The sequence below is a fragment of the Oncorhynchus gorbuscha genome, linkage group LG20 (assembly GCF_021184085.1).
Source record: "Oncorhynchus gorbuscha isolate QuinsamMale2020 ecotype Even-year linkage group LG20, OgorEven_v1.0, whole genome shotgun sequence".
Taxonomy (NCBI): Eukaryota; Metazoa; Chordata; class Actinopteri; order Salmoniformes; family Salmonidae; genus Oncorhynchus; species Oncorhynchus gorbuscha.
In genome coordinates, this window is record NC_060192.1 from 17,323,119 (window position 1) to 17,350,825 (window position 27,707).

Here is a 27,707-nt window from a genome sequence, read left to right on the forward strand (position 1 = left end):
ATGCCCCTGAAGGCCTTGAGTCCCAGACAGGCTATTGGTGGGCTTCCCTGGATGTATGTTCTCTACTGTGCTGTATATACCATCCAGTGTTACCACAACATTGGAGGCCATAGGGGAAAGTTTTGACTCTCGAGGGATCCTCTGTCCAATGATGTTCTGCAGAATCTTGCACCTTTGCCGTTCTTTGCTGTACTGTTCTGTACTGTATGTCTTTCTTACCAGCCAATAAATAAGCTACTTGTGTTGGCCCGGGACTTAGTGAACTTGATGTTATTCCCGTAGTCACGGTTTAGTTGTACGGTATGTTGCCGTAACAGCAAACAATTCCATTTTCAGATAATTGGAGGATGAGACTGACTGCTGAAGTCTGAAGTCACCCCATGCCAGCCAGCCAACAGCCTTCCTGATTGTGCTCACTAATAGGCCTAGTATTTCCTAATGACTCAGTTTATTTGTTACCCCATTGCTGCTTTATTTGTTGCGGTAGCCAATGTTTCTCTACCGTCACTGCTCTGGCCCTTCTGTCAAAGCCCCCACTTAGAACCCTAAGTGTGTGTGTGTGGGGGGGGGGTTGTGGTGCAGACGTACTCTGGTCTAAATCCGCCAGGCGCTGGCTGGAGACACATGTGTTCCTAGTTTCGAGCGACTGGGGATGCATTGTGTGTACCCAAACAGCTGAAGCAGGCCCTTGGAGAGGCAACACAGCGGCAGCTGGTGCCGCTGACGCACCGCCGATGTTCGCCTGTGACGTCAAACTCTACACACTGGCAGAGGCCTATGGTAGGCCGGGTCTATTTTGAACGTGTTTCTGGGCACTCGTCACTTCATGGAGGATTGACACTTCACAACACTCGTAGTACTCCACCACATACCGCGACGGGATTGGCTGGCAGCAGTTGGCTCGTGCTTGTCAAGCGGCGTTTCCCGCTAGTGGAGTGGACGCTGAGGCATCTGACACTATTATTACCACTGTTGTTAACTAATGTTCTTTAGGAATGTATCAGCACTCCTACAGAGCCACAGTCCTCCTGAACTATTATACCAGTACAATAATACTATAGACATCGTTAACACTACGTATGTACAAATCCTATAACACCCAAGCATTATTCATAGACATATATAATTGTCTTTGTTTTTGTGCTTAGATCTAACATCGTGTGTGTCTCTGTGTGTCCCTGCCAGGTAATCCCGTTCCCCATGTCCTGTGACATACGGGAAGACTGTGCCTGCCGAGACCCCAAAGCTGCAGAGAACTGGAAAGAAGAGCACGTCCACTCCCTGGGGTGACACCCCCCCCCCCCCCCCACCCCAAACCCTCACCCCAAAACCACCCACACCTGGACTGGGACCGAAGGCGACCCGCTGTCCCCTTCCTCCCCCTAACCTCCTCCACATGCTGCTTTACAGGAGTAGCTCTCCACCCATACTGCACCCTCCTAACAGACACCTGCCTCCGACTTCTCCACATTGGGAAAGATGAACAGATCAGACTAGATAGGCTAAGGGAAAACCCATTTCTTAAAGAAAGGAAAGAATCTGCAAAGTCACCAACCACCAAAACATATACAGCAAGAGAAAAAAAGAAAACACAAATACAAAACATTTTTTTTGGAACGAACAATATATATAAAAAATGACCCCAAAACAAACCCAGACTGGATAGCATGCCTTTTGTTTAGTTTGGTGCCAGCTTCCGTGTCCATTTAAAACCGTACAATCTCATATGATTTCCCCCCCCCCTAAAAGATACGTTATCCATATCATATGGAATCTTTTTTTTTGGGGGGGGGGGGGTTGAAGTCATCAATGGTGGCACTGAATGACAGACAGAAGGACTATTGCCAAAATAACAGATAGTATGAATGCACTTGACGTGCCCTCATGTTGTATTGCTCCAGAGCTGGTGAGAGTGCCGTTCCTGGAGATATCACAGCACAGGGTTCAGGCTGTCAGTTCCCTCTGTCTTCTCTCGATGGAAATGCCTTTGCTTTTTCTTCATATATCACAGGCTTAGAAGCTCTGCTCTTACACAGATGTGAAATAGGAAAGATAAAGAGTTGGTGGGGATATAGGCGACCCTATTGATAAAGAGATTCAAACCAGAGAAGTCTAACATATTACAGGAAGTGACATCACATGCAATGAAGACATATTGCAATGCAAAAAAAAAAAAAAAAACTGTTATTATGGCTGCTCCTGCTGCTACTACTTTTGCTGCTACTTTGCCATATGACCAACTGCATACTATTACTACCCAGTGAGGTTGGACGGAGCCCCATCTGCCGCACCGCTTACCTCCTAACACCATGCATTAGTGGACACTTGTATCTGCATGTACAGTACACTCAACTCAAACCGAGAATAAACACTCCTGGCAACATTGCAAATGGTTAGTGGAGAAAAAACAAACAGTTGCAATAGCCTCATAATGTTGATGTCTAAAACCTCAGAAAACACAACACCTCACATTTCCATTTCTGTACCTTTTTGGTTTATGCAGTCCAATAGGCCCGAAGACTTAATAGGTTATTCGTCTATCAGAGAACATACCAGGAATGTCTAACCAAAAGCAATGTTGACTCAATACAAAAATGCAAATACTTAATACCGAATTTAAAACGACTTCAAGAATGTGATTGACACTCGAAAACACAGAACCTGGCGAATAGTGGTCAGTGTTCATTCACAACTACATCCTCCCAACGGTTTCCAGCGGCATAGTATAGCCTTGACTTCAATAGGCTTCAATAGTTCAACAGTACATACGCACACAAACAACACGGAGGCTGTCCTCATTTTAGTACAGACATCTGGATGTATTCGTTGTCAACAAGTAGCATTTAGAACAGCAGTAGTAGTACTACAGTTTATGCCTGAGACACTATTGTCTTGGCTTCTCTTGAGCCCAATGGCTTGACAGACTGCATGTGTTTAGTAGCCCAGCTTGGCCTTTTCTTACCTGCATTAGTGCTGGAGGTGCCATCCCTGGCACTAGTAGTGTGACTTTTGTACCTATCCCCCCATTAACCACACAACAACCTTTACTTCAAATAGACTCACATTTCATAGCCCGTAAACAAAATGTGCAAATGCAGATACACTCACACACACACACCTGTATAACTGAGTCCTCCTCATCAGCATATTGTCATGAAGGCTGCTTGGCTTAAGGTCCACAGGCTGCTGCTCCATGTTTCAGCCATCCCTGGGCTATCTGGTCATAAATGTATACAACCCTGTGTATTCCTCTTAGGCTGGGTTCACACAGGCAGCCCAATTCCGATCTTTTTTTCATTAATTGACCGATCACATCAGGTCTTTTCACATCAGCTCTGAAAAAGACCAATTAGTGAAGAAAATATCAGAATTGGGCTGCCTGTCTAAACGCAGCCTTAGGGCTGTTTTCAGTCCATGTCTCGGAAGTTCAGCGTCACAGCTTGATTGAAATGTAAAGGCATTTGTTCTCGCGTTAGCGGAGACTGCATTCACTGTAAATGCTGCATATATCGACTCAATTGGAAATGACCTTTACATTTTTCTAGCGCACAATCTGTAACGCTTAGAGCCCTTGAATAGAGCCCTAAACGCTCTCATCCGATATGGATCAATGGGATGGTCTCTTTGACTCCTCAACATAGGCTGCTATAAGGCATTCCAGAATATTCCCATACACCTTTCAGTTCTGACCAATCACTGGTCACCATAGATACAGACAGAGTAGAGAGATAGTAGGACAATACCACGTCACACAGTAAAGTAGGGAGACATTTCAACGTCAAATGTACAATGTAAATATGACATTTTCAGTGTAATACTGCTTTTTACGCCCGTAGAGGTGAAAAAAGACAACTTTACAATTGTTCTCCTGTTAAATTTTCTCATTTATGTAAAATTTTTACAAAATGTCGTAATATTTCATCAGTATTTTGTATTATTTACCTCAGTTACTGCACTTTTAGGTTGCCTTTTAAGAAGAAAAATATATGTCAAAACGTTTAGAAGCTGCTATTGTCAGAAAGGTGATTTGAAAAAGTGTATGATGTTTTTGTCATTTGACACTCCTATGCTATTACTATTAGCTTTCCTGTGATTAGCATCGTTGTATTCCCACCCGTATCCATTATCATATGATTACGATATTATTGTATCAAGGCTATATAACCTGGGACTTGCGCCATTTTTTAAAATGTAGGTTCAAATATAAAAGAGTCAGATGTACACGTTTTGAAATATTATACATGATATTAATGTATTTTGTGTTCCTCCTGGTTAGGAGACAAACTTTTCATTTTTTTTTCTCCATGGTTCGTGTAATGCACCATCTTATGTATTTGATGCAAATTGTGGCGTGGAAACCATGGAACCATGGAGAACGGATAACTAAATGAAGAAACTACCCCAAACAAAAAAGGGACTCTAGAAAGATACAGAATTGAAAGACTTTAATAACCTGAGTGAAGGAACTGTGGAGACTACATTCATTGTTATATAGCCTACATCAGCTTCGACAATTGTGCATTTAACACTTTATACAATATATATCCCTGGTAAATTGAACTGTGTTATGTTGATATAATCAAATGGTATGAAATAATACTCCAAATACTGCTGCTTTCATTAGAGATATTACTAGTAGGGAGAGATTCAACAGCACTACACAAAGCCAACAACCGTACTGTGGATTATCATCATCTGCCAACACTCTCACAGGAGAGTTTCTAAAAAGCCATCCATAGACTAACCCAAGGGTTATCTTGCCATTGGACCCTCCCTTCTCTCAAACTGGACAAACATTATAGATCTGTCATCTATTTCACCCCCCCCCCCTTCTTTCACTTAACTATAGCTCTTGTCTTCGACACTGTCTTGTGTCGTCATCCTCATCAATGTCATTACACAGTCCGGAGACCAGAAACAGTGACTCTCCGAGAAAGGGATATGACAGTCTTTACAGAATGTGACTGCTTCTGTGTCAACATGTACACAGCCCATGATGTATGGTCTGGCTTTAGTCTTCTGATGTGTTCTCTGTACTGGGCAAGGTACTGTTCCAAAGCCATAAAGCCAGGATGTTATGAAATGAAGTTTCAGATGTGATGTTTTGTATACGAGAACATTGCCTCTCTACTGTAAGCCACCACAGCATACCTTCGCTGTACCTCATGCCTGTAATGTTTGCTGCTTCTATATGTTGGTATTTAGTGATATTTGCGTCTCTTAGCAATGGTGTAAATAGTAGAACTATTTATTGAGAGTGTGTTATACTTTTTTAAGTTATATTTAATGTTCATGTAAATTATTTTTTACATTGCTCTTATAAACAGACATATTGGTTGTTGGAGTTAAAAACTTTTTTTTTCTCTTCCTTTAATTGTCATTTTTATTTCTGTCACAATGCCGTTGTCACAAAGCGCTGGTCAAGGTCGTTGTCTCATTGGTCACTGGGGTAGATAGACACTACTCTCGCCCAATGAGAATTCCCCACATGTTTATGCAGTGCACAAGTATAATTTCTTTCATTTCTATATTGCAAATCCAGAATGTTCTGTCATTTTCCACATTTTATTTTATTCGATAACTCTTTAATAGTAAACCGAACTTGCTCTAAGGGGAGAACCTATATCATGTTGAAGTAGGTAGATCCATACTCAATGAACTCTGAGGAGTGGTCAGGCAGACGGGGGTGCTCCAGGTGGGTTGATGATAGAGGGGCTAGAGAAGGGGTGGGATGGGTGGAGGTGGGCTGCTTTTCCTGGCGGTCCTGGGTATTTGTCCAGGTGTAAAAACTGTGTACACACAGGGCTGCCCCTGGGCCAGGACCGATGAGTCTAAGTTTCTCTTGAGACGGCGGCTGTTCACTGCAGCACTCCCCTCCTGACACTCCGGGCCATCCGTCACTGTCAGGCAGAAGAAACGGCAGGCTAGCGTAGCGGTCAGGTCAGATAGGGAATGCCTTGGAGGTGAGGTGGGTCGCATGGAAGAGCAGGGAGGAGGGAGAACTGGAATACTACCTAACATATGAGCCCTAGTGCAGCAGCTTGAGGAACTGCTCTGTCCTTCACTGTCAGACAGAAGAAACGGCAGGCTAGCGTAGCGGTCAGGTCGGATAGGGAATACCTTGGAGGTGGGTTGGGTCGCATGGAAGAGCAGGGAGGAGGAGAACTGGAATACTACCTAACATATGAGCCCTAGTGCAGCAGGTTGAGGAACTGCTCTGTCCTTCACTGTCAGACAGAAGAAACGGCAGGCTAGCGTAGCGGTCAGGTCAGATAGGGAATGCCTTGGAGGTGAGGTGGGTCGCATGGAAGAGCAGGGAGGAGGGAGAACTGGAATACTACCTAACATATGAGCCCTAGTGCAGCAGGTTGAGGAACTGCTCTGTCCTTCACTGTCAGACCAGAGGAGTAAAATAAATCAACATTTGAAATGCATGGCAGAGAGTCCGTTTCAATGTCTTTACATTAGTGGTGGAAAAAGTACCCAATTGTCATACTTGCGTGAAAGTAAAGACACCTTCATAGAAAATGACTCAAGTAAAAGTGAAAGTCACCCTGTAAAATACTACTTGAGTAAAAGTCTAAAAGTATTTGGTTTTAAATATACTGAAGTATCAAAAGTAAAAGTATAAATCATTTACAATTCCTTATATTAAGCAAATCAGATGGCACCATTTGCTTTTTTTTAACGGATAGCCAGGGGCACACTCCAACACACACATGAAGCATGTGTGTTTAGAGAGCCAGATTAGAGGCCGTAGGGATGACCAGTAAAAAGTACATTATTTTCTTAGGAATGTAGTGAAGTAAAAGTTGTCAAAAATATTAATAGTAGAGTACGGATACACAAAAAACGACATAAGTCGTACTTTAAAGTATTTTTACTTAAGTACTTTACACCACCGCTTTACATAGAGTAGACATATCTTATTTTAGTCCATTATTGTGAATGGGAGGGGATTCTCACAAACACAAACTAGCTACAAACCAGACATGAGTAAACAGTTGAAATTCTGTGGTGTTAGCTAGCTTTGCTAAAAGCAGTAAACTATTCAAGTACCTCTCACAGGCTCCTGATTAAAGAATGGTCCACTTGTGTTAATTTCTTATTCCCACGCACAAAAATGAATGGTCCTTTTCTAAGTGGAAAGCATAAAATCTAGTATATACATATTATGTGGATATTTAGTGGAATTATTGCAATGTTTCGTACCCGATTGTTCAGCATATATATTTTAAGATGTAAATAATTATATTCTATGATGATTGTATTTGCAAAACCATGTATTATCTGTTTGGGGTAGCTCTTGGATTTTTACCAGAGGCATTATAAGAAAAATACATTGTGCATTGTCTACCATTCGAAGTACCACCTGAAAGTACAAAATAATACTAATACCATAATGCACAACACAGGCTTTATACAAACACTGTTGTCAATTGTCTTAAAACAGTCATATACAAAATCAAACGTCATTTATTTGTTGACAAGATGAATAAAGTGTCATGTGGTCAGTTTCTGGGTCTCGGAGCAGTCAGTTGAAAATAAATGACCAAAACGTTCCTTCTTTTTTGTGTGGAAAGAAAACAAACAAAACTAGAGGAAAGCATTCATTTGAAGAGAATATAATGTTACAAAACATTCTTCTTATCACTTGGAGGATTTTAATTAAGCGATAATGCCAGAGAAGCCAGTGTTTGGAGGATATATTGGCATGGTGTTGTAGCGATATGTCCTCCAAACACCGGCATTATAATTTTTATACAGCAGGTTACTGACATATTCAAATAATGATTGACATATTTTCACAAAAAAAACTTTATTTCGATGAATTTATTCATACTATTTCATCATTCCACGAGATATAGTCCCGACACAAATCTCAGGTTGCTACCCAATTCGGCTGGTCGTTCGTTAGATTGGTTCGGTTGCCAGAGGCACGATCCAGTCATTAAGTCTTTTTGTTCTGTATCTGTGGACGTGACCCAGTCGTTCGTTCTAAATTTTCCATTGCCATACTGGCTGGCAACATTCATTTCCCTTGCTTGCTAGCCAACTATGGCTAAGTTACAGTCACATCAAACAGTGGAGCCAGAATAACAGAAAAGTAGCTGCATTTGCGTGTGTTTAAGCTGTTTTCTAGTGGACATGGATTTGGATACATCCATAACAATATGCATAACGATTTCGCCTGGCATCGAAAATGTGCTCTCTCGTCAGGACACTGTTGTTTCAGGAGCTAGCCAACAATCGTATGTCGTTTCGTATGACCTGTTTTCTATTGACATTCCTTTTTATATTTATACATAAAAATTATACAAGCTGATTCATAATTTCCACTGCCTGAGAAAAGATGTCTGCCTATCTGTCTCGTCCCAACTCCCGACACGTTAATTACTATGGGATAGCTGGAGATCGAATTTCAATATTGAAACAATGTTGCAAATGTTGGACAGACAGCAAGGTTTATACAAATCTCTATACAAATCTCCAAATCCTAGTCTAAAAGAAATGGGAGATAATATCAAGATGCTTGTTGTAGTGGAGATCAAGTTTATAAATTGCCTGGCTGGGCTGATGAGACAGTGGATTGTGCAGTGAGATGGAACAGAGTAAATAAGCATTTCAACGTCATAGCTTTAGTCGGTGGTAACTTGTGGAATAGACAACGGCTGGAATGCGGTTTTAACCAATCAGCATCCATTATTAGACCTACCCGTTGTATAACAGTGAACACCATTCCCCTTGAACTCACCCTCATGGACTGAATGGCACCAACCAAACAACACCTCAACTATCCTTCCTCAATACCACAGGTATTTGCTTACCACTTTTCAATGGATTTAGAACTGACCCTCCCCAACACTGTAAAGGTATCCATCAGTACCCCTCTCTCTCTCATCCATTCTGTTAGGTCCATACACAGCATGCACTTTTTCAGGAGCACACAACAGATCAGACTTTTGCGTTTCGACACGATATTTCCTCGTATTTGTTTTTTCACAGTTGGAATTATATTTCCGGTGCTCTGGTACATGGCAAGCAGGTGTCTGACGATGCATACTGTACAGAATACTATAGAATGGATCCTCATTCACGATGACAATCATGTTACTTTCCGTCATGTACCGTGTAGAAATAAAACACTGGTTAAGTGTTGCTCATTTGTCCTTCATGAGTTTCCAATACATTTGAAAAGAAATATCAATTTCTACATACAACCTGATACTAGTCTCATGATAACCTTGTCTGATATCATAGCCAATGTCCTAGAGATAATACTACAAAACCTGTATTGTACCCTGATGTTTACCTAAACGTGCATTGAAGTGTTACCCATCTGGACATCCTCAATTTGATTTTATGGATATAAAAATGTCAAGAACTACTATCAAAACAGTAGTAATGAATGAAGTATGAATCCAAATGTAGGGCCTTCATTCCTTGACATTGGAAACCCGAGTGCTGTTCTTGGCACCCCAGTGACATCAATGCCCTAATTTGGCGAGAATGAACATCAGGCTACTGATTCTTAAAGCACAGTTAGTTAATGTTGCATGAGTGGAAAGAGACTGGACCTGAGTGTAAAGGAATAGTTTGTGGCGTGGAGATGGAAAAATAGAACGTTTCCCAGCACAAACACACAGAGGATCGAGAGAAAGAGAGATTTTACCCCTTGGAAATGAATGTAAATATTTAGTACGAGGTCCACTAGTATAATGGGTCTCTATTGACGGTCGAAAAGCTCCAGTGCATGTTGTTGCTTACCTACCGTAAGCAGAGTGAAGGGCTAGCTGTTGTAGGAAAGTATTCACAGTTAATCCTGAGGGATGTTACATACAAGTTCACATTTGCAGCTGTTGTATTTGAATAATTCCGTGAGAGGATGCATGTGTTTTGGGTTCATTATAATCTTTCACTTTCTCTCCAGCCCAGGGACTGTGGTGCAGCCTATATCGCAGACGTGAATCAATTGGTTAAAAAGAGCTCATTTCTCTTGTGGAAAATAATGCTGATGCTTGTGGTATAGTATTTAATATTTCGCATTCTTTCGAAAAAAGACAATCAAAGCCACATAATAATACACATGTTATGTACAACTTTATATTTACAATATAATCATTTACTATCACAATTGATATAACATGAAATGCAAATCAATTAAAAAACAATGAGTTGGATTTTTATGTCCATGGCTCTTGAGCGATGGAAAGTCAAGTAAAAGTTTCCTTGAAGGAAGGGATCCTAAAAGATCCATACAATCAAACAATCCATACATTTAGCATAAACTCTTGAAATTCTTTAAAAGATTTTCCTATAAAAATGTTTGCTTTTCTCTTTTCTTCACTTTTCTTTACCAGATGACCACAATAAAGGACTATTTTTAAATATGTATTTTCCCTGCGGTTTTGGAGCTCTCCACGTCTGTCAACTTGTGAGGAGATAAACAACAACAAACAAACAAAAAATGAAACATGGCTAGTTATTAAGGACTTCTCTAACTGCCAAGCGTTAGTCACACACAGTACAATACAGCTGATAACATCACAATCCGGCTCGAAGGATTTCTCTGTAGTCTTCATTATAAACACTATGTTGTCTGCTGTAAAAAGACTATAAAGCGTTGTTAAAGTGGTGATATGCTCAAGTATTACAAATGATCAAAATCAAATCAAAATGATAATACCACTCTTAACGGTCTCCTTCCCATTGCTCCAGCCAAGAGGAGAGACATACAGGGAGTTGTTTTTTGTTTGTTTCCCTGGTAAGCTTCCAGAGCCGAAGCACCATGACAAACTGCAATATTACATTCAGTATTTTTTTCCAACCAATTTGCTTTGGGTTGAATGATAATTTACATGCTCACACCGCTCCTCCTCATTGATAGTAGTAGTCAGTACATACAAACCGTCTTTCCTCTTCAAGCAGTTCTAGCACTTTTTTCTAATTAAAAAAAATATTTTTGAGGGCGTTTGACAGTAGTTATTCTAACATTGTCCAGTGGGGTTGAGGTTTCAGGGCTCTCCTGGTTTGGAAAAACACCAGTCAGTGGAGAGACCAGAAGCAAGGAGGAGGAGGCTACCGTGGTGTCGTCTCGCGGCCTGTCTCATCGGAGCTTGGCGTTGCCGTATGTGTTGCGCTGTACTGAGATCAGTTTCTCCATGCAGGCAGTGCGGGTCTCTTGCAGGGAGCTATGCCACACGCTGCTAGGGGGCTGAACCTCCTCGTTGCGACAGAACATGTAGGCCATGGTGTCGGTGCGGCTCTGGATGTAGGCGCTGTGGAGCAGGGCACGGCAGTACCGGCTGATCCTCTCCACCCTGCGCAGGATCAGGTGGGCTTTTCTGGGGGGGGGGGGGGGACGCATAACAGTCATCATTAGTATTAATGTCAGTATCAGCAGCACTGGTATTTTTTGCCATCATTTTTGTCCCTCATGGTGATATAACACAGATAGCAATTCACACATTACAGCTGGGTAATAACAGGGTAACCAGAGGATTGCCGTTTCGGATCGCCGAGCTGGTTGGGGGGGAATTTGCAGCCGGCAACTGGAGGCTTCAACATCCTATATACTATCGATTGCCGTTTTGCCCTTAAACAAGGCCATATTTGTTCCCGTGGCACTGCTACGGCAGCCTGTGACGTGTGTGTGTTTTTTGTCAGGTTGGGTACTGCAGCAGCAATAATGAAAGAATATCTGCGCAAATGGACCAAAAAGGCAAGTATTGTATCGTAGTGTATCGTGCCCCCATCATCACCACCACTACCATCATCATCATCCTCCTCATCACCATCACCGCCACCACTGCAGGAACTTGGCAAACTACTACCTACTACCTGCGCATTAACTTGTAACTATTATTTTCTCAAATAAGTCTTCAACAGCAGTCCAGCAAACAAACAGGTTCATTCATGTGTATCTGCACTGTGGGGTAGTTGCAGAGCAGGTTTGATTGAATTCCAGACTAGAGTAGAGAGGAGGTCTGTCTCTAGTCTGTGTTGGCAGCCTGCTCATGTTCCTGGCGAGAGGAGGGTATGTTAGAGGCCAGCTCAAGGTAGAGAGGACAGGCAGACAAACTGCTGTAAGCGTGCACACACACACACACACACACACACACACACACACACACACACACACACACACACACACACACACACACACACACACACACACACACACACACACACACACACACACACACACACACACACACACACACACACACACACACACACACACAGGCAGCGCAAACAGTGTGCACGCATACACATGAACACACACATACACAACTTGGATTCATTCCCTTACAGTACTTTCTCACATACTTCATTCTCAGAAGTGAAGATTAAGCTCTGTGTGACGTGTTGTTAGGTTGATATGAACAGATACAAATATCAAAAATAGATAGCTTTGAGGAGGAGGCATATTCCATTTGTTTGGAGAAGTGGGTGTCTGTTAAGCGTCAGCATCAGTCTTTGGTTGAGCGAGGCGCACAGACAACCTTTTCACTTGCTTGTTAGAAAAAGGGCAACCCTTTTTCCTCCTTTCTCTCTTCAAATTCCACTGCCTACAACAACATAACATCAAACATATGAGAAAGTGGGCCTCGTGCAAGAGGGTGAATTGAGGACTGGTGGTTAAGAATGCCTCCATATTCATCATTAGAGGTTCATATTGGAGATCATCACTCACAAAGTCCTAAAGCTACAGTACCAGAGAGACAGCCCTTTCTGTTCTCTTCCAGCAGTATTCATTTATCTTATCAGAATGGTGAAAGATGATCATACAATTGTGAATAAAACCCCATTTGTTCATCCAATAAATAAAATGGAGTAACGTAAGCCAGTAGCACCTTTCCAAGAGAATAAAACACTCAAGACTTGTGCAAAACTGTTGCTACAGCAGAAATGACTAAATATGAATACATACAGATGTAGGGTCTTAATTTGATCGCCCTGTTGCAGGAGAATTATCCTGCAATGCAGGAAATGTAAAACTTGCAGTGTATTTGAGGTTTAAAAATTATCAGACTTGATTTTCCCTTACGAAAAATGTATCAACATACAGAAAAATGTCCATTAATTATAATACACATAATAATTTACATTTCCCCTTGCTGCAGGATTATTTTCCTGCTGTAGCAAACTGGCTCAAATTAAGATCATACATCTGTATGGAAACCAAAGAAGAAAAACAACCTGCATAAAGACACAATAACATTGAGCACAATTTAAAATAATGCATCGATATAAACACACTGTACAGTACATGCACAGTATGGCGAGAAATATGTGCGGTTGCGCTGTGACAATACTAGCGGTCGGTGGCTGGGTCTCAGTGTAGTCTCAGTGTAACTCCGTCGGTCTCCCAGATTTCCTGACATCGTGAGTAAATGCTGAGTGTTCACATTTCAGTTAGGCACGCTGTTACCTTTTAAAAGGCACCACCGATAGAGCCGGCTCGTATATTAACCCAACAAGGCCCTGCCCTGCCAATTTCAGGCAGTAAATCACTCTACACTGTCAGTCATCCAAATGCCTTCTTCAGGAGTCCAACATACCCCCTACTCTCCCCCTCGGTCCCTGCAAAAGCCACCTTCAATTTCCAAATCACAGAAGAAAAAACAACAACATAATCTTCCTTTAAGACAAACTTTTTCCAAATGTATGATATTATTTATGGCTGTCGGAGAGCGCTTCCAGGCAATGGGTGTGGACAAAACAAAACACAGGGCCTGAAACTTTAAACCTAATGTTGCCATCATCGCAAAACTATTGAACTGCTGGAGTTCTAACCTGGTGTCTGTCCAAATATTTTCTTTCTTTCGGCCGGTAGTCTAAGTTTCTCCATCTCCATATCATGCTAATGTCCCCGGTGTCTATTCACATAAAACTGCTTTGTCGAGGGGTGGTCTGTTTTCGGGGGGCAGACCGAGGCAGGGTTCAGCAGGAAATCTTTACGAGAATGAGGAGGAAATGGACTTGAAAGTTTAGTTAGTGTTCGTTGACTGTCAAATGTAGTGTTTGGCTTGGCGTAAGAGCGGTGTTTGGCATAGGGGCTGTAATTCGAAACAAGTATGTGACCTCATAGTCAAAGCTGACCTTACCAATTCACTTCCCCAAATAAACACTTAAAAAAGGCTGATTGCACAAAATCGGCTTCTGCTTACAGAAGGCATGCAAAGACAGGGAAACCCAAATACCCTAATCTTCAAGACATTGGGGACATCTATTGCTTTGTTATGTAAGAGTTATATAACTGTTACTCACACTTAGGTATCAAACAAATCAACACATACACAGATGACATACTGTACAAAAGTGTTTATGGATTTGTACATTCAAAAGTAATTTGAGCATTTTATGTTATATTGAAAAAAAAAACGCTGTACCAGGACATTCAATTGGTAAAGAGAAAAGGATATACCATTTGTATGTGTCTGTAGTACCCTTCGGTTCAAAGTGTCAACCACTCAAGATGACTACCCGCATTGTCTACATCTGTCTATATTTATTTTGTATTTTATTTAACCTTTATTTAACTAGGCAAGTGAGTTAAGAGCAAATTCTTATTGACAATGACGACCTACCAAAAGGCAAAAGGTCTCCTGCGGGGACTGAAGCCTGGGATTAAAATAAATTAAAATATAAATATAGGACAAAAACACACATCACGACAAGAGAGACAACACAACACTACATAAACAGAGACCTAAGACAAAAACACAGCATGGCTAGAAACACATGACAACACAGCATGGCTAGAAACACATGACAACACAGCATGGCTAGCAACACATGACAACACAGCATGGCTAGAAACACATGACAACACAGCATGGCTAGAAACAATGACAACACAGCATGACAATGACACAGCATGGCTAGAAACACATGACAACACAGCATGGCTAGAAACACATGACAACACAGCATGGCTAGAAACACATGACAACACAGCATGGCTAGAAACACATGACAACACAGCATGGCTAGAAACACATGACAACACAGCATGGCTAGAAACACATGACAACACAGCATGGCTAGAAACACATGACAACACAGCATGGCTAGAAACACATGACAACACAGCATGGCTAGAAACACATGACAACACAGCATGGCTAGAAACACATGACAACACAGCATGGCTAGAAACACATGACAACACAGCATGGCTAGAAACACATGACAACACAGCATGGCTAGAAACACATGACAACACAGCATGGCTAGAAACACATGACAACACAGCATGGCTAGAAACACATGACAACATAGCATGGCTAGAAACACATGACAACACAGCATGGCTAGAAACACATGACAACACAGCATGGCTAGAAACACATGACAACACAGCATGGCTAGAAACACATGACAACATAGCATGGCTAGAAACACATGACAACACAGCATGGCTAGAAACACATGACAACACAGCATGGTAGAAACACATGACAACACAGCATGGCTAGAAACACATGACAACACAGCATGGCTAGAAACACATGACAACACAGCATGGCTAGAAACACATGACAACACAGCATGGCTAGAAACACATGACAACATAGACATGGCTAGAAACACATGACAACACAGCATGGCTAGAAACACATGACAACACAGCATGGCTAGAAACACATGACAACACAGCATGGCTAGAAACACATGACAACACAGCATGGCTAGAAACACATGACAACACAGCATGGCTAGAAACACATGACAACACAGCATGGCTAGAAACACATGACAACATAGCATGGCTAGAAACACATGACAACACAGCATGGCTAGAAACACATGACAACACAGCATGGTAGCAACACAACACGGTAGCGGCACAACACATGGTACAAACATTATTGGGCACAAAGGACAAGAAGGTAGAGACAACAAGACAATCACAAAAAGCAGCCACAACTGTCAGTAAGAGTGTCCATGATTGAGTATTTGAATGAAGAGATGGAGATAACCTTCATCTCTATTCCAGCCCTGCCAGTGATAAGGCAAGGCTGGAAGACCACCATAATGGATAACTGCAGCGAGTGGAGGTCTGGGGATGTGTGTGCTTGCGTGCACACACATGCCTGGTATGACATGAATGCCATTAGTTCGGTGATACCCTGGATCCCCAGGCAGTCCCAGTAGATAACGCCTGGTCTTGAGTGCTAACATCTAAAATAGAGAGCGAGCCAGACACTACCAGTCCAACGTGGATTGAACCCCATTTAACCCCCATAACAACAGATAGCAAATACATGACACTGTCCATTCTGAGGACACAAATCAAGTCGTAAACACATCTCATAAATCTTGCGCAAATGTCACATCAATCACTGTATAATCTTAAAAGGATTTATGTGAAATCTTACCCTGATTGATGTAAATGTCAGAAGTGAATGTCATGTGTACGTAACCCAACAAGCCCTGCCCTGACAATTTCAGGGAGTAAATAACATTCCATTGTCAGTCATCCAAATGCTTTGGATTCAGCCCTCATACTACATATTTTCCCTGGTCTTTTCAGGTCAACTAAGCATTTGTATGCTCATTAATCACATGATTCAAAAGCTTAAGCTTTTATTGAAGTTAGGGAGCCTGGGGGTTGACTCCAAACTAAACAGTAAGCAATTAGTTGACTGGCTAATCACGAGAAATACAGGCTTCTCAATTGGTTGATTGGGTAATCATTCACAGGAACAAACAGCTTCTCATTGGCTTCCAGGAGACCACTGCAAACTCTTTGAAAACACTTGTAGAAAACAAACCCGCAAATACCACGGTGCGGGTTGGATTGAAAGGAGCCCTTGTGTTCAGTCTAATCCTCCAGCTCTGTGTGGGTAAAGAGTCTAGTCCTAGCCCGGGGAAACGGAGCAATGCTTTCCTGACGTGGTTATGAAATCATTCCTGAGTTTACTGGGGGCTTCATGCCTTTACAAGTAACCAGAGAAGTTGGTTTTATGAATGAGTATTCCACACTATACACAAACAGTGCTGTCCCTATTAACCGAAACACTCGTGAAATGCCAACACCGGACCAGTCCCATTCCATGAATCCAAGACCATTTGCTACGCCATAGGCTCCCTTGTAATAGCAAGGCTGTAATTTGTATATTTAGCACTTTAGTCCAGTCACCAATTGGGTCCACAATCTGATAAAAAGGTAAACGAGAGGAAATAAAAACATCTGATGAACTTGAGTAAATGAAAATGAAAATATATGGCTGTGCCGTGTGGATTCTTTGGTACTCCAATGGAACAAACCTGTTCATGATTGGTTTTATGGGCCAGGATTTGCAGTGAAAGCCTAAACCAATATTTTGCTGTCCAAAATTACAGCTGACCAAGGTGTTTGTGTGTGCATGTGGTTTGCACGTGTGTGTGTGTGTGTGTGTCTACAGGTGTGAGCCACCTTTTTGAAGATGGATGAAGAAACAATGGAGCTCCAGCAACAGACATTCAACTTATTGACTGGATATATAAGACTTCTGTAAAAACAACCTCATGTTACAGGGTTGGAAGGCGGCCATTCTGAAATCCACTGGAATGGGAGGATTCAACATTTCAGAAAACTGAAGATGACGGGGAAAAAGATAATGATGTTTTTGGCAAAGGCTGCCAAGAACCCTAAGGCATTCTTGAGAATGTTGTGATTATTGCCTTTTTACTTCAAGATCATAAACAATGAAGTTCTGTTAGCTCAAATAGTTCAACTTAGACCAGTAACAGATTAAGTATCTGGACCAATTAGGTAGACTGTTGCTTATACTTGAAATCTGTGGGCCCATGGCAGAATCTGTTACTAATTCAATATTTTACCTGATCCACAATAAGGAACATTTGGACACAGAACACAACATGTCACCGTTTTGTCAGATACTTCCCACGCAGACAGTGGAAGATGACATTTGAAGTGACACTGATGCCAAGCAAACCGTGACACCAGATGTTGTGGGGACACCAGAATCACAGTGACACCTGAGACGTGTCCAAGCCTTTCCGAGCCTTACCTGGGTCCCAGCTCATCTTCGCTCCGCCAGACGAAGTCTCCAAACTTCTCGTAGTGGGAGTTGTAGTGGTGCTGCACCCTGTAAAGCAGCGGAGGAGGAATCTCCATCAGAGTGTTGTAGGCCGTCTGCTGCTCCTTGCCACTGGTGTATCCGTTGTACAGGTTATACACCTTGTCTGCTATCTCTGACACAGGAGGAGGTGGAGGAGGGGAGAAGTCATTTAGAAGACACTCATTTCAAAGACACAGGTGAACTTGTGATATTAAGGTGGGCAAGTCAACCCAAGATCAACATCACAAGTAAATCCTAGGTGCTGGTGAAAACCTTGGTGCCCAAAAAATTTTATGTATGCCAACAAACGGGGGCTCCCATAGGACGGGTGCTCAATTGTCCCAGCGTCGTCCGGGTTTGGCCAGGGTAGGTCGTCATTGTAATAAAATAAAAACACTTCTCAACTGAATTGCCAAGTTAAATAAAGTTTACATTTAAATACATGTAAAAATATATATTTTTTAAAGTGATATTGTCTATTGGAGAGAGATAGGAATGGATGGTGAGGGGGCTGAATGGGGGGTTAGAGAGAAGGGGAAAGGAGAATGTGTAAAGGATGAATGGAAAGGTTTTGGGATGGACAGAATATAGGAAGAGAAAATTAAGTGTGAAAGGGGTGTGTGAGAAGGAGTACCTTCTGCTCTGCTATCGTCTACCATGGGACAAGAAGTCCGCACTGAGACGAAGCTAGACTCTGAACGACTCCCTCGACTGTCCACAGCATATAGAGTGAACCTGAGAGAGAGAATTAACAAAGAATATAAATAATATTAGAGCTGACATCTTCAATCTGTCTACAACAATTAACAACCTTTTTTAAACCACATTCACATGTACTCTTACTGTATCAAGGAAAGAAACAGGCCTATTGACACCAAAAGAAAAAACTATGTTGTTTCAGCCATCCCATCCCAACCTTCCTTCAAAGCTAGATGTACAGAGTTTACCCAGTGTACCCGGCTCCTACACTTTGCACAGCATTTCTATAAGCCAATGTTGACAACCACTGAACTCTCTTTTGAAAAAAGCCACAACTCAGAGACGGGTCAAGACCCAGGACCCAGGAGCGGGTGATGATTCCAGAGGAATGATTACGTCAGTAAGTGGCACTGCCTGGTACTTGAAGCTACAGCAGAGGACAGACGAGCCGGTTGGCAGCAACAGCCATCACACCTAATAACTCCCTTAAATGGAACTCCCACTTCCTCTGAAGACGAAGTTCCTACTCACATATTAAGACCTCAGAATACCTAGAGTTCCCCCAGGACCTCCCAGTGGCAGTGGCTAGTACAGTACAATGTAGTGTGGAGAAATGGTCTCCTGCGAAGCGCTGCACTGTAGGTAGTCCAGTCTTTCTCATATAAGTAGCTTTTAGAGACATGATGGCTGTTTATGAGACATGAACTACCAACGTGCATACATGGATATGTGCATGTAAGGATGCTGGGATGTCCAGCCAGAGCTGATTGGACAATCCCAAATTAACCATACCTTGATGCTCCTTTGGCATGGATAAAGTCAAGTGGTACTTGTCATTCTTTGCATTCTATTTCTAGGGTCTATACTTTAAGTTGAAATGGTGGATCATCGCTAAAAGTGTGTTGGGGAAGATTAATGAAAACAAAGTCATGTTCTATAAAAATCCCGGTCTCAGCATTATTCTGTGAGCTGACTGTTTTTATTTACTTTTCTGTGAACCATTTCTGTGAACCATCAAACATGACCATTATCTAAACTGCAAACAGCTGGGAATAGGATGTTCAGAAGAATACATACGTGTAAATTAATATTGTTCATGATTGAACATCCATTGCTGACAGGTGTATAACATCCATTGCTGACAGCCACACCCATTGCTGACAGGTGTATAAAATCAAACACACAGCTATGCAATCTCCATAGACAAACACTGGCAGTAGAATGGCCTTACTGAAGAGGTCAGTGACTTTCAACATGGTAACGTCATAGGATGCCACCTTTCCAAAAAGTCAGTTCGTCAAATTTCTGCCCTGCTAGAGCTGCCCAGGTCAACTGTAAGTGCTGTTATTGTGAAGCGGAAACATCTAGGAGCAATAACGGTTCAGCTGCGAAGTGATAGGCCACACATGCACAGAGAATGGAACCACTGAGTGCTGAAGCGTGTAGCGAGTAAAAATAATTTGTCCTCGTTTGCAACACTCAATAACACTCACAACTCTAACTGCCTCGGGAAGAAATGTCAGCACAAGAACTGTTCATCGGGCATCGAGCATGAAATGGGTTTCCATGACCGAGCAGCCGCACACAAGCTCAAGATCACCATGCGTAATGCCAAGTGTCGGCTGGAGTGGTGGAAACGTATTCTCTGGAGTGATGAAATAGCTTCACTATCTGGCAGTTCGACAGACGAATCTGGGTTTGGCGGATGACAGGAGGACACTACTAGCCCGAATGCATAGTGCAAACTGTAAAGTTTGGTGGAGGAGGAATAATGGTCTGGGGTTGTTTTTCATGGTTCGGGCTAGGCCCCAGTGAAGGGAAATAGTTCCAGTGAAGGGAAATCTTAAAGGTACAGCTGATGATTCTGTGCTTACAACTTTGTGGCAACACTTTGTGGTAGGCCCTTTCCTGTTTCAGCATGACAATGCCCCGGTGCACAAAGCGAGGTCCATACATAAATGGTTTGTCGAGATCGATGTGGAAGAACTTGACTGGCCTGCACAGAGTGCTGACCTCAATCCCATCGAACACCTTTGGGAAGAATTGGAACGCAGATTGCGAGCCAGGCCTAATTGCCCAACATCAGTGCCCGACCGAACTAATGTTATTGTGAATGGAAGCAAGTCCTCGCAGCAATGTTCCAACATCTAGTGGAAAACCTTCCCAGAAGAGTGGAGTCTGCTATAGCAGCAAATGGGGGACCAACTCCATATTAATGCCCAAGATTTTGGAATGAGATGACAAGCAGGTGTCCACATACTTTTGGTCATGTAGCCTATCATGCATTTTTCTTCCACTGTTTCACAATGCTATTTCACTGGCAGAGGCCCATTTTAATGTCTTGCTTTCTGTAAGTCTGCCTTTTGTTTGAAGAGCCTGTGTTTTAATACCACCAACTGATAGTTTTGTTTGTAATACAGGCTATTAAGACATTGTTTGCATAGTTTGTCCGAACTTGTTATTCATCTAGAGAGATGTGTGGTATATTGGTATTCCCAAGAACCTCACAGAAGACGAGGGGCCAGAGTCCGTCCGAAGTTCGCTGTAGAACCTCTGCCCAGCAAAACAACACCGCATATAACAATCACATTGTTTAAATGATGTGGTCTCGTCACTGGCCAGTGAATGGAGCGGGGGGGCAGGGTCTATTCATCATGCAATTTGTAAAGTTTAGTTTAGGGCCCCGGACGCTGCTTGCCAGCGCGTTGTTGTTTTTGGTTGTTAAAGTGGTTGGCATCGAAGACAGTTACTTTGCTCCCCAGGCTAATCTCAGTGCTATTATGTAAAAAAATTAAGCCTCTCAAAGACCAACAGTGGGACAAAAGCTCTCATTAATATAGTGAAAGGAGACTACAACAGAAACATTCTCTAGCCTTTGTGTTTTTCCACAAAGATCACCACAAAATGTATTTTGGCTGTTTTCTTCCCCGCAGTGTTGTTAACACAACTGTCAGGCATACAACGCCTGTTGTGATTCTCCCATCCAAGATCGAAGATGGCCGATCAGATGCGCTAGCTGGGTCTGGATGACTGGGCCTGTTACCCATAGTGCAGCTGAGTGGAGTGTGAGTGGATAGACTGGGAGTCTGCGGTGGCAGGCTTCACCACTGGCATCGATAAGGATCGCCTAGGAGAACAAAGAGAGCACCGTGGTCTGGCTTGCCACGAGCATGTCAAAACAGAGGGTAACATACTGGGAACATTCACCCAACCCTCCATACAATCCCTATCTCTCTCTCTTACTCTCTCCGTCCATCCCTCTCTCACACCATCTATTTTGTATTTGTAATGGATCCCCATGCTGCCTTGGCAGCAGTTAATCTTCCTGGGGTCCAGTACAATTAAGGCAGTTATACTATTTATAAAACATTACAATACATTCACAACACGCTGTGTGCCCTCAGGCCCCTACTTATCTACAGTACAAAATCCAAGTGTACGTGTGTGACTGTGCCTATATTTCTGTTGCTTCACAGTCCCCGCTGTTCCATAAGGTGCATTTTTATCTGTTTTTTTTTAACGGAAGCATCTCTAACATAATCCAGGTAGAATCAGGAATTCCCCAGGGCAGCTGTTTAGGCCCCTTACTTTTTTCAATCTTTACTAATGACATGCCACTTTGAGTAAAGCCAGTGTGTCTATGTATGTGGATGACTCAACACTATACACATCAGCTACTACAGCAACTGAAATGACTGCAACACTTAACAAAGAACTGTAGTTAGTGGCAAGGAATAATTTACGCCTAAATATTTCTAAAACTAATAGCATTGTATTTGGGACAAGTCATTAACTAAACCCTAAACCTTAATAAATATTGTAATAAATAATGTGGATATTGAGCAAGTTGAGGTGACTAAACTGCTTGGAGTAACGCTGGATTGTTAACTGTCATGGTCAAACCATATTGATACAGTAGCTAAAATGGGGAGAAGTCTGTCCATAATAAAGCGCTGCTCTACCTTCTTAAATCAAATTTTACTGCTTGTATCAATTACTTGATGTGGAATAGAGTTCCATGTAGTCATGGCTCTATGTAGTACAGTGCGCCTCCCATAGTCTGTTCTGGACAGTACAAAAAAAACTGAAAGAATACCCTGTTCTGAGCCAATTGCAATTTCCCTGTTTGTGGCACCTGACCACACGACCGAACTGTAGTCCAGGTAAGACAAAACTAGGGCCTGTAGAACCTACCTTGTTGATAGTGCTGCTTCTTCAGGATCGGTGGGTTTCCTGCGGGACGGTTGAGCTAACATAGGCTAATGTGATTAGCATGAGGTTGTAAGTAACAAGAACACTTCCCAGGACATAAACATATCTGATTGGCAGAAAGCTTAAATTCTTGTTAATCTAATTGCACCGTCCAATTTACAGTAGCTACTACAGTGAAATAATATCATGCTATTGTTTGAGGAGAATGCACAGTTTTGAACATTACAAGTTATTAATAAACAAATTAGGCACATTTGGGCAGTCTTGACACCACATTTTGAACAGAAATACAATGGTTCACTGGATCAGTCAAAAACTTTGCACATAGACTGCTGCCATCTAGTGGCCAAAATCTAAATTCCACCTGGGCTGGAATAATACATTATGGCCTTTCTCGTGCATTTCAAAGATGATGGATAAAACCCAACAAAAAAACCCGTAAGAAATTCAAAATTACAATGCTTGTCTTTCATAATTTGGTCAGATATACTTGGATGTGTAGTGTCACAGCTTGTTGCTGGCATGTCATGCCTACGTTTGCTAATCTTGCCAATGAAAAAAATCATTCAAGTAATTGGCAATATCAGTCGGTTTTGTGATGAATGGGCCATCTGATTCAATGAACGATGGAGCTGAGTTAGTCTTTTTCCCCAAAATTTCATTTAAGGCGCTCCAAAGCTTTTTACTATCATTCTTTATGTCATTTATATTTGTTTCATAGTGTAGTTTCCTCATCTTTTTATTCAGTTTAGTCACATGATTTCTCAATTTGCAATATGTTTGCCAATCGGTTGTGAAGCCAGACTTTTTTGCCATTCCTTTTGCCTCATCCCTCTCAACCACACACCTTTTCAATTTCTCATTAATCCACAGGGATATAACAGTTTTTACAGTAATTTTTTAATGGGTGCATGTTTATTAGTAACTGGAATGAGCAATTTCATAAATGTGTCAAGTGAAGTGTCTGGTTGCTACACACCACAGACCAACAAATATTCTTTACATCAACAAAATATGAATCACTACAAAACGTATTGTATTACATTTACATTTAAGTCATTTAGCAGACGCTCTTATCCAGAGCGACTTACAAATTGGTGCATTCACCTTATGACATCCAGTGGAACAGCCACTTTACAATAGTGCATCTAAATATTTTAAGGGGGGAGGGGGGTGAGAAGGATTACTTTATCCTATCCTAAGTATTCCTTAAAGAGGTGGGGTTTCAGGTGTCTCCGGAAGGTGGTGATTGACTCCGCTGTCCTGGCGTCGTGAGGGAGTTTGTTCCACCATTGGGGAGCCAGAGCAGCGAACAGTTTTGACTGGGCTGAGCGGGAACTGTACTTCCTCAGTGGTAGGGAGGCGAGCAGGCCAGAGGTGGATGAACGCAGTGCCCTTATTTGGGTGTAGGGCCTGATCAGAGCCTGGAGGTACTGAGGTGCCGTTCCCCTCACAGCTCCGTAGGCAAGCACCATGGTCTTGTAGCGGATGCGAGCTTCAACTGGAAGCCAGTGGAGAGAGCGGAGGAGCGGGGTGACGTGAGAGAACTTGGGAAGGTTGAACACTAGACGGGCTGCGGCGTTCTGGATGAGTTGTAGGGGTTTAATGGCACAGGCAGGGAGCCCAGCCAACAGCGAGTTGCAGTAATCCAGACGGGAGATGACAAGTGCCTGGATTAGGACCTGCGCCGCTTCCTGTGTGATGCAGGGTCGTACTCTGCGGATGTTGTAGAGCATGAACCTACAGGAACGGGCCACCGCCTTGATGTTAGTTGAGAACGACAGGGTGTTGTCCAGGATCACGCCAAGGTTCTTAGCGCTCTGGGAGGAGGACACAATGGAGTTGTCAACCGTGATGGCGAGATCATGGAACGGGCAGTCCTTCCACATTTACATTTACATTTAAGTCATTTAGCAGACGCTCTTATCCAGAGCGACTTACAAATTGGTGCATTCACCTTATGACATCCAGTGGAACAGCCACTTTACAATAGTGCATCTACATATTTTAAGGGGGGGGGGTGAGAAGGATTACTTTATCCTATCCTAGGTATTCCTTAAAGAGGTGGGGTTTCAGGTGTCTCCGGAAGGTGGTGATTGACTCCGCTGTCCTGGCGTCGTGAGGGAGTTTGTTCCACCATTGGGGAGCCAGAGCAGCGAACAGTTTTGACTGGGCTGAGCGGGAACTGTACTTCCTCAGTGGTAGGGAGGCGAGCAGACCAGAGGTGGATGAACGCAGTGCCCTTATTTGGGTGTAGGGCCTGATCAGAGCCTGGAGGTACTGAGGTGCCGTTCCCCTCACAGCTCCGTAGGCAAGCACCATGGTCTTGTAGCGGATGCGAGCTTCAACTGGAAGCCAGTGGAGAGAGCGGAGGAGCGGGGTGACGTGAGAGAACTTGGGAAGGTTGAACACCAGACGGGCTGCGGCGTTCTGGATGAGTTGTAGGGGTTTAATGGCACAGGCAGGGAGCCCAGCCAACAGCGAGTTGCAGTAATCCAGACGGGAGATGACAAGTGCCTGGATTAGGACCTGTGCCGCTTCCTGTGTGAGGCAGGGTCGTACTCTGCGGATGTTGTAGAGCATGAACCTACAGGAACGGGCCACCGCCTTGATGTTAGTTGAGAACGACAGGGTGTTGTCCAGGATCACGCCAAGGTTCTTAGCGCTCTGGGAGGAGGACACAATGGAGTTGTCAACCGTGATGGCGAGATCATGGAACGGGCAGTCCTTCCCCGGGAGGAAGAGCAGCTCCGTCTTGCCGAAGTTCAGCTTGAGGTGGTGATCCGTCATCCACACTGATATGCCTGCCAGACATGCAGAGATGCGATTCGCCACCTGGTCATCAGAAGGGGAAAGGAGAAGATTAATTGTGTGTCGTCTGCATAGCAATGATAGGAGAGACCATGTGAGGTTATGACAGAGCCAAGTGACTTGGTGTATAGCGAGAATAGGAGAGGGCCTAGAACAGAGCCCTGGGGGACACCAGTGGTGAGAGCGCATGGTGAGGAGACAGATTCGCGCCACGCCACCTGGTAGGAGCGACCTGTCAGGTAGGACGCAATCCAAGCGTGGGCCACGCCGGAGATGCCCAACTCGGAGAGGGTGGAGAGGAGTATCTGATGGTTCACAGTATCGAAGGCAGCCGATAGGTCTAGAAGGATGAGAGCAGAGGAGAGAGAGTTAGCTTTAGCGGTGCGGAGCGCCTCCGTGATACAGAGAAGAGCAGTCTCAGTTGAATGACTAGTCTTGAAACCTGACTGATTTGGATCAAGAAGGTCATTCTGAGAGAGATAGCGGGAGAGCTGACCAAGGACGGCACGTTCAAGAGTTTTGGAGAGAAAAGAAAGAAGGGATACTGGTCTGTAGTTGTTGACATCGGAGGGATCGAGTGTAGGTTTTTTCAGAAGGGGTGCAACTCTCGCTCTCTTGAAGACGGAAGGGACGTAGCCAGCGGTCAGGGATAAGTTGATGAGCGAGGTGAGGTAAGGGAGAAGGTCTCCGGAAATGGTCTGGAGAAGAGAGGAGGGGATAGGGTCAAGCGGGCAGGTTGTTGGGCGGCCGGCCGTCACAAGACGCGAGATTTCATCTGGAGAGAGAGGGGAGAAAGAGGTCAGAGCACAGGGTAGGGCACTGTGAGCAGAACCAGCGGTGTCGTTTGACTTAGCAAACGAGGATCGGATGTCGTCGACCTTCTTTTCAAAATGGTTGACGAAGTCATCTGCAGAGAGGGAGGAGGGGGGGGGGGAGGAGGATTCAGGAGGGAGGAGAAGGTGGCAAAGAGCTTCCTAGGGTTAGAGGCAGATGCTTGGAATTTAGAGTGGTAGAAAGTGGCTTTAGCAGCAGAGACAGAGGAGGAAAATGTAGAGAGGAGGGAGTGAAAGGATGCCAGGTCCGCAAGGAGGCGAGTTTTCCTCCATTTCCGCTCGGCTGCCCGGAGCCCTGTTCTGTGAGCTCGCAATGAGTCGTCAAGCCACGGAGCGGGAGGGGAGGACCGAGCCGGCCTGGAAGATAGGGGACATAGAGAGTCAAAGGATGCAGAAAGGGAAGAGAGGAGGGTTGAGGAGGCAGAATCAGGAGATAGGTTGGAGAAGGTTTGAGCAGAGGGAAGAGATGATAGGATGGAAGAGGAGAGAGTAGCGGGGGAGAGAGAGCGAAGGTTGGGACGGCGCGATACCATCCGAGTAGGGGCAGTGTGGGAAGTGTTGGATGAGAGCGAGAGGGAAAAGGATACAAGGTAGTGGTCGGAGACTTGGAGGGGAGTTGCAATGAGGTTAGTGGAAAAACAGCATCTAGTAAAGATGAGGTCGAGCGTATTGCCTGCCTTGTGAGTAGGGGGAAGGTGAGAGGGTGAGGTCAAAAGAGGAGAGGAGTGGAAAGAAGGAGGCAGAGAGGAATGAGTCAAAGGTAGACGTGGGGAGGTTAAAGTCGCCCAGAACTGTGAGAGGTGAGCCATCCTCAGGAAAGGAGCTTATCAAGGCATCAAGCTCATTGATGAACTCTCCGAGGGGACCTGGAGGGCGATAAATGATAAGGATGTTAAGCTTGAAAGGGCTGGTAACTGTGACAGCATGAAATTCAAAGGAGGCGATAGACAGATGGGTAAGGGGAGAAAGAGAGAATGACCACTTGGGAGAGATAAGGATCCCGATGCCACCACCCCGCTGACCAGAAGCTCTCGGGGTGTGCGAGAACACGTGGGCGGACGAAGAGAGAGCAGTA

At 43.6% G+C, this 27,707-nt stretch overlaps 2 protein-coding genes across 3 annotated transcripts in view; one reads left to right on the forward strand and one right to left on the reverse strand.

Moving 5' to 3' along the window:
• Positions 1-6,562, forward strand: part of LOC124006638 (pappalysin-1-like) — a 136,539-nt gene extending 129,977 nt beyond the window's left edge. The window contains 1 exon segment of the mRNA XM_046316684.1: positions 1,186-6,562. Coding sequence (XP_046172640.1) covers positions 1,186-1,290 — 105 coding nt within the window. The 3' untranslated portion in view covers positions 1,291-6,562.
• Positions 6,563-10,895: 4,333 nt separating this feature from the next.
• LOC124007025 (astrotactin-2-like) overlaps positions 10,896-27,707 on the reverse strand; it is a 528,751-nt gene continuing 511,939 nt past the window's right edge. For both annotated transcript variants that reach the window (XM_046317271.1, XM_046317272.1), the window contains 3 exons: positions 18,712-18,812; positions 18,027-18,210; positions 10,896-11,345 (listed from right to left, as the gene is read on the reverse strand). In XM_046317271.1, the coding sequence (XP_046173227.1) occupies positions 11,108-11,345; positions 18,027-18,210; positions 18,712-18,812 (523 nt within the window). In that variant the 3' untranslated portion in view covers positions 10,896-11,107. The remainder of the gene's footprint in view (positions 11,346-18,026; positions 18,211-18,711; positions 18,813-27,707) is intronic.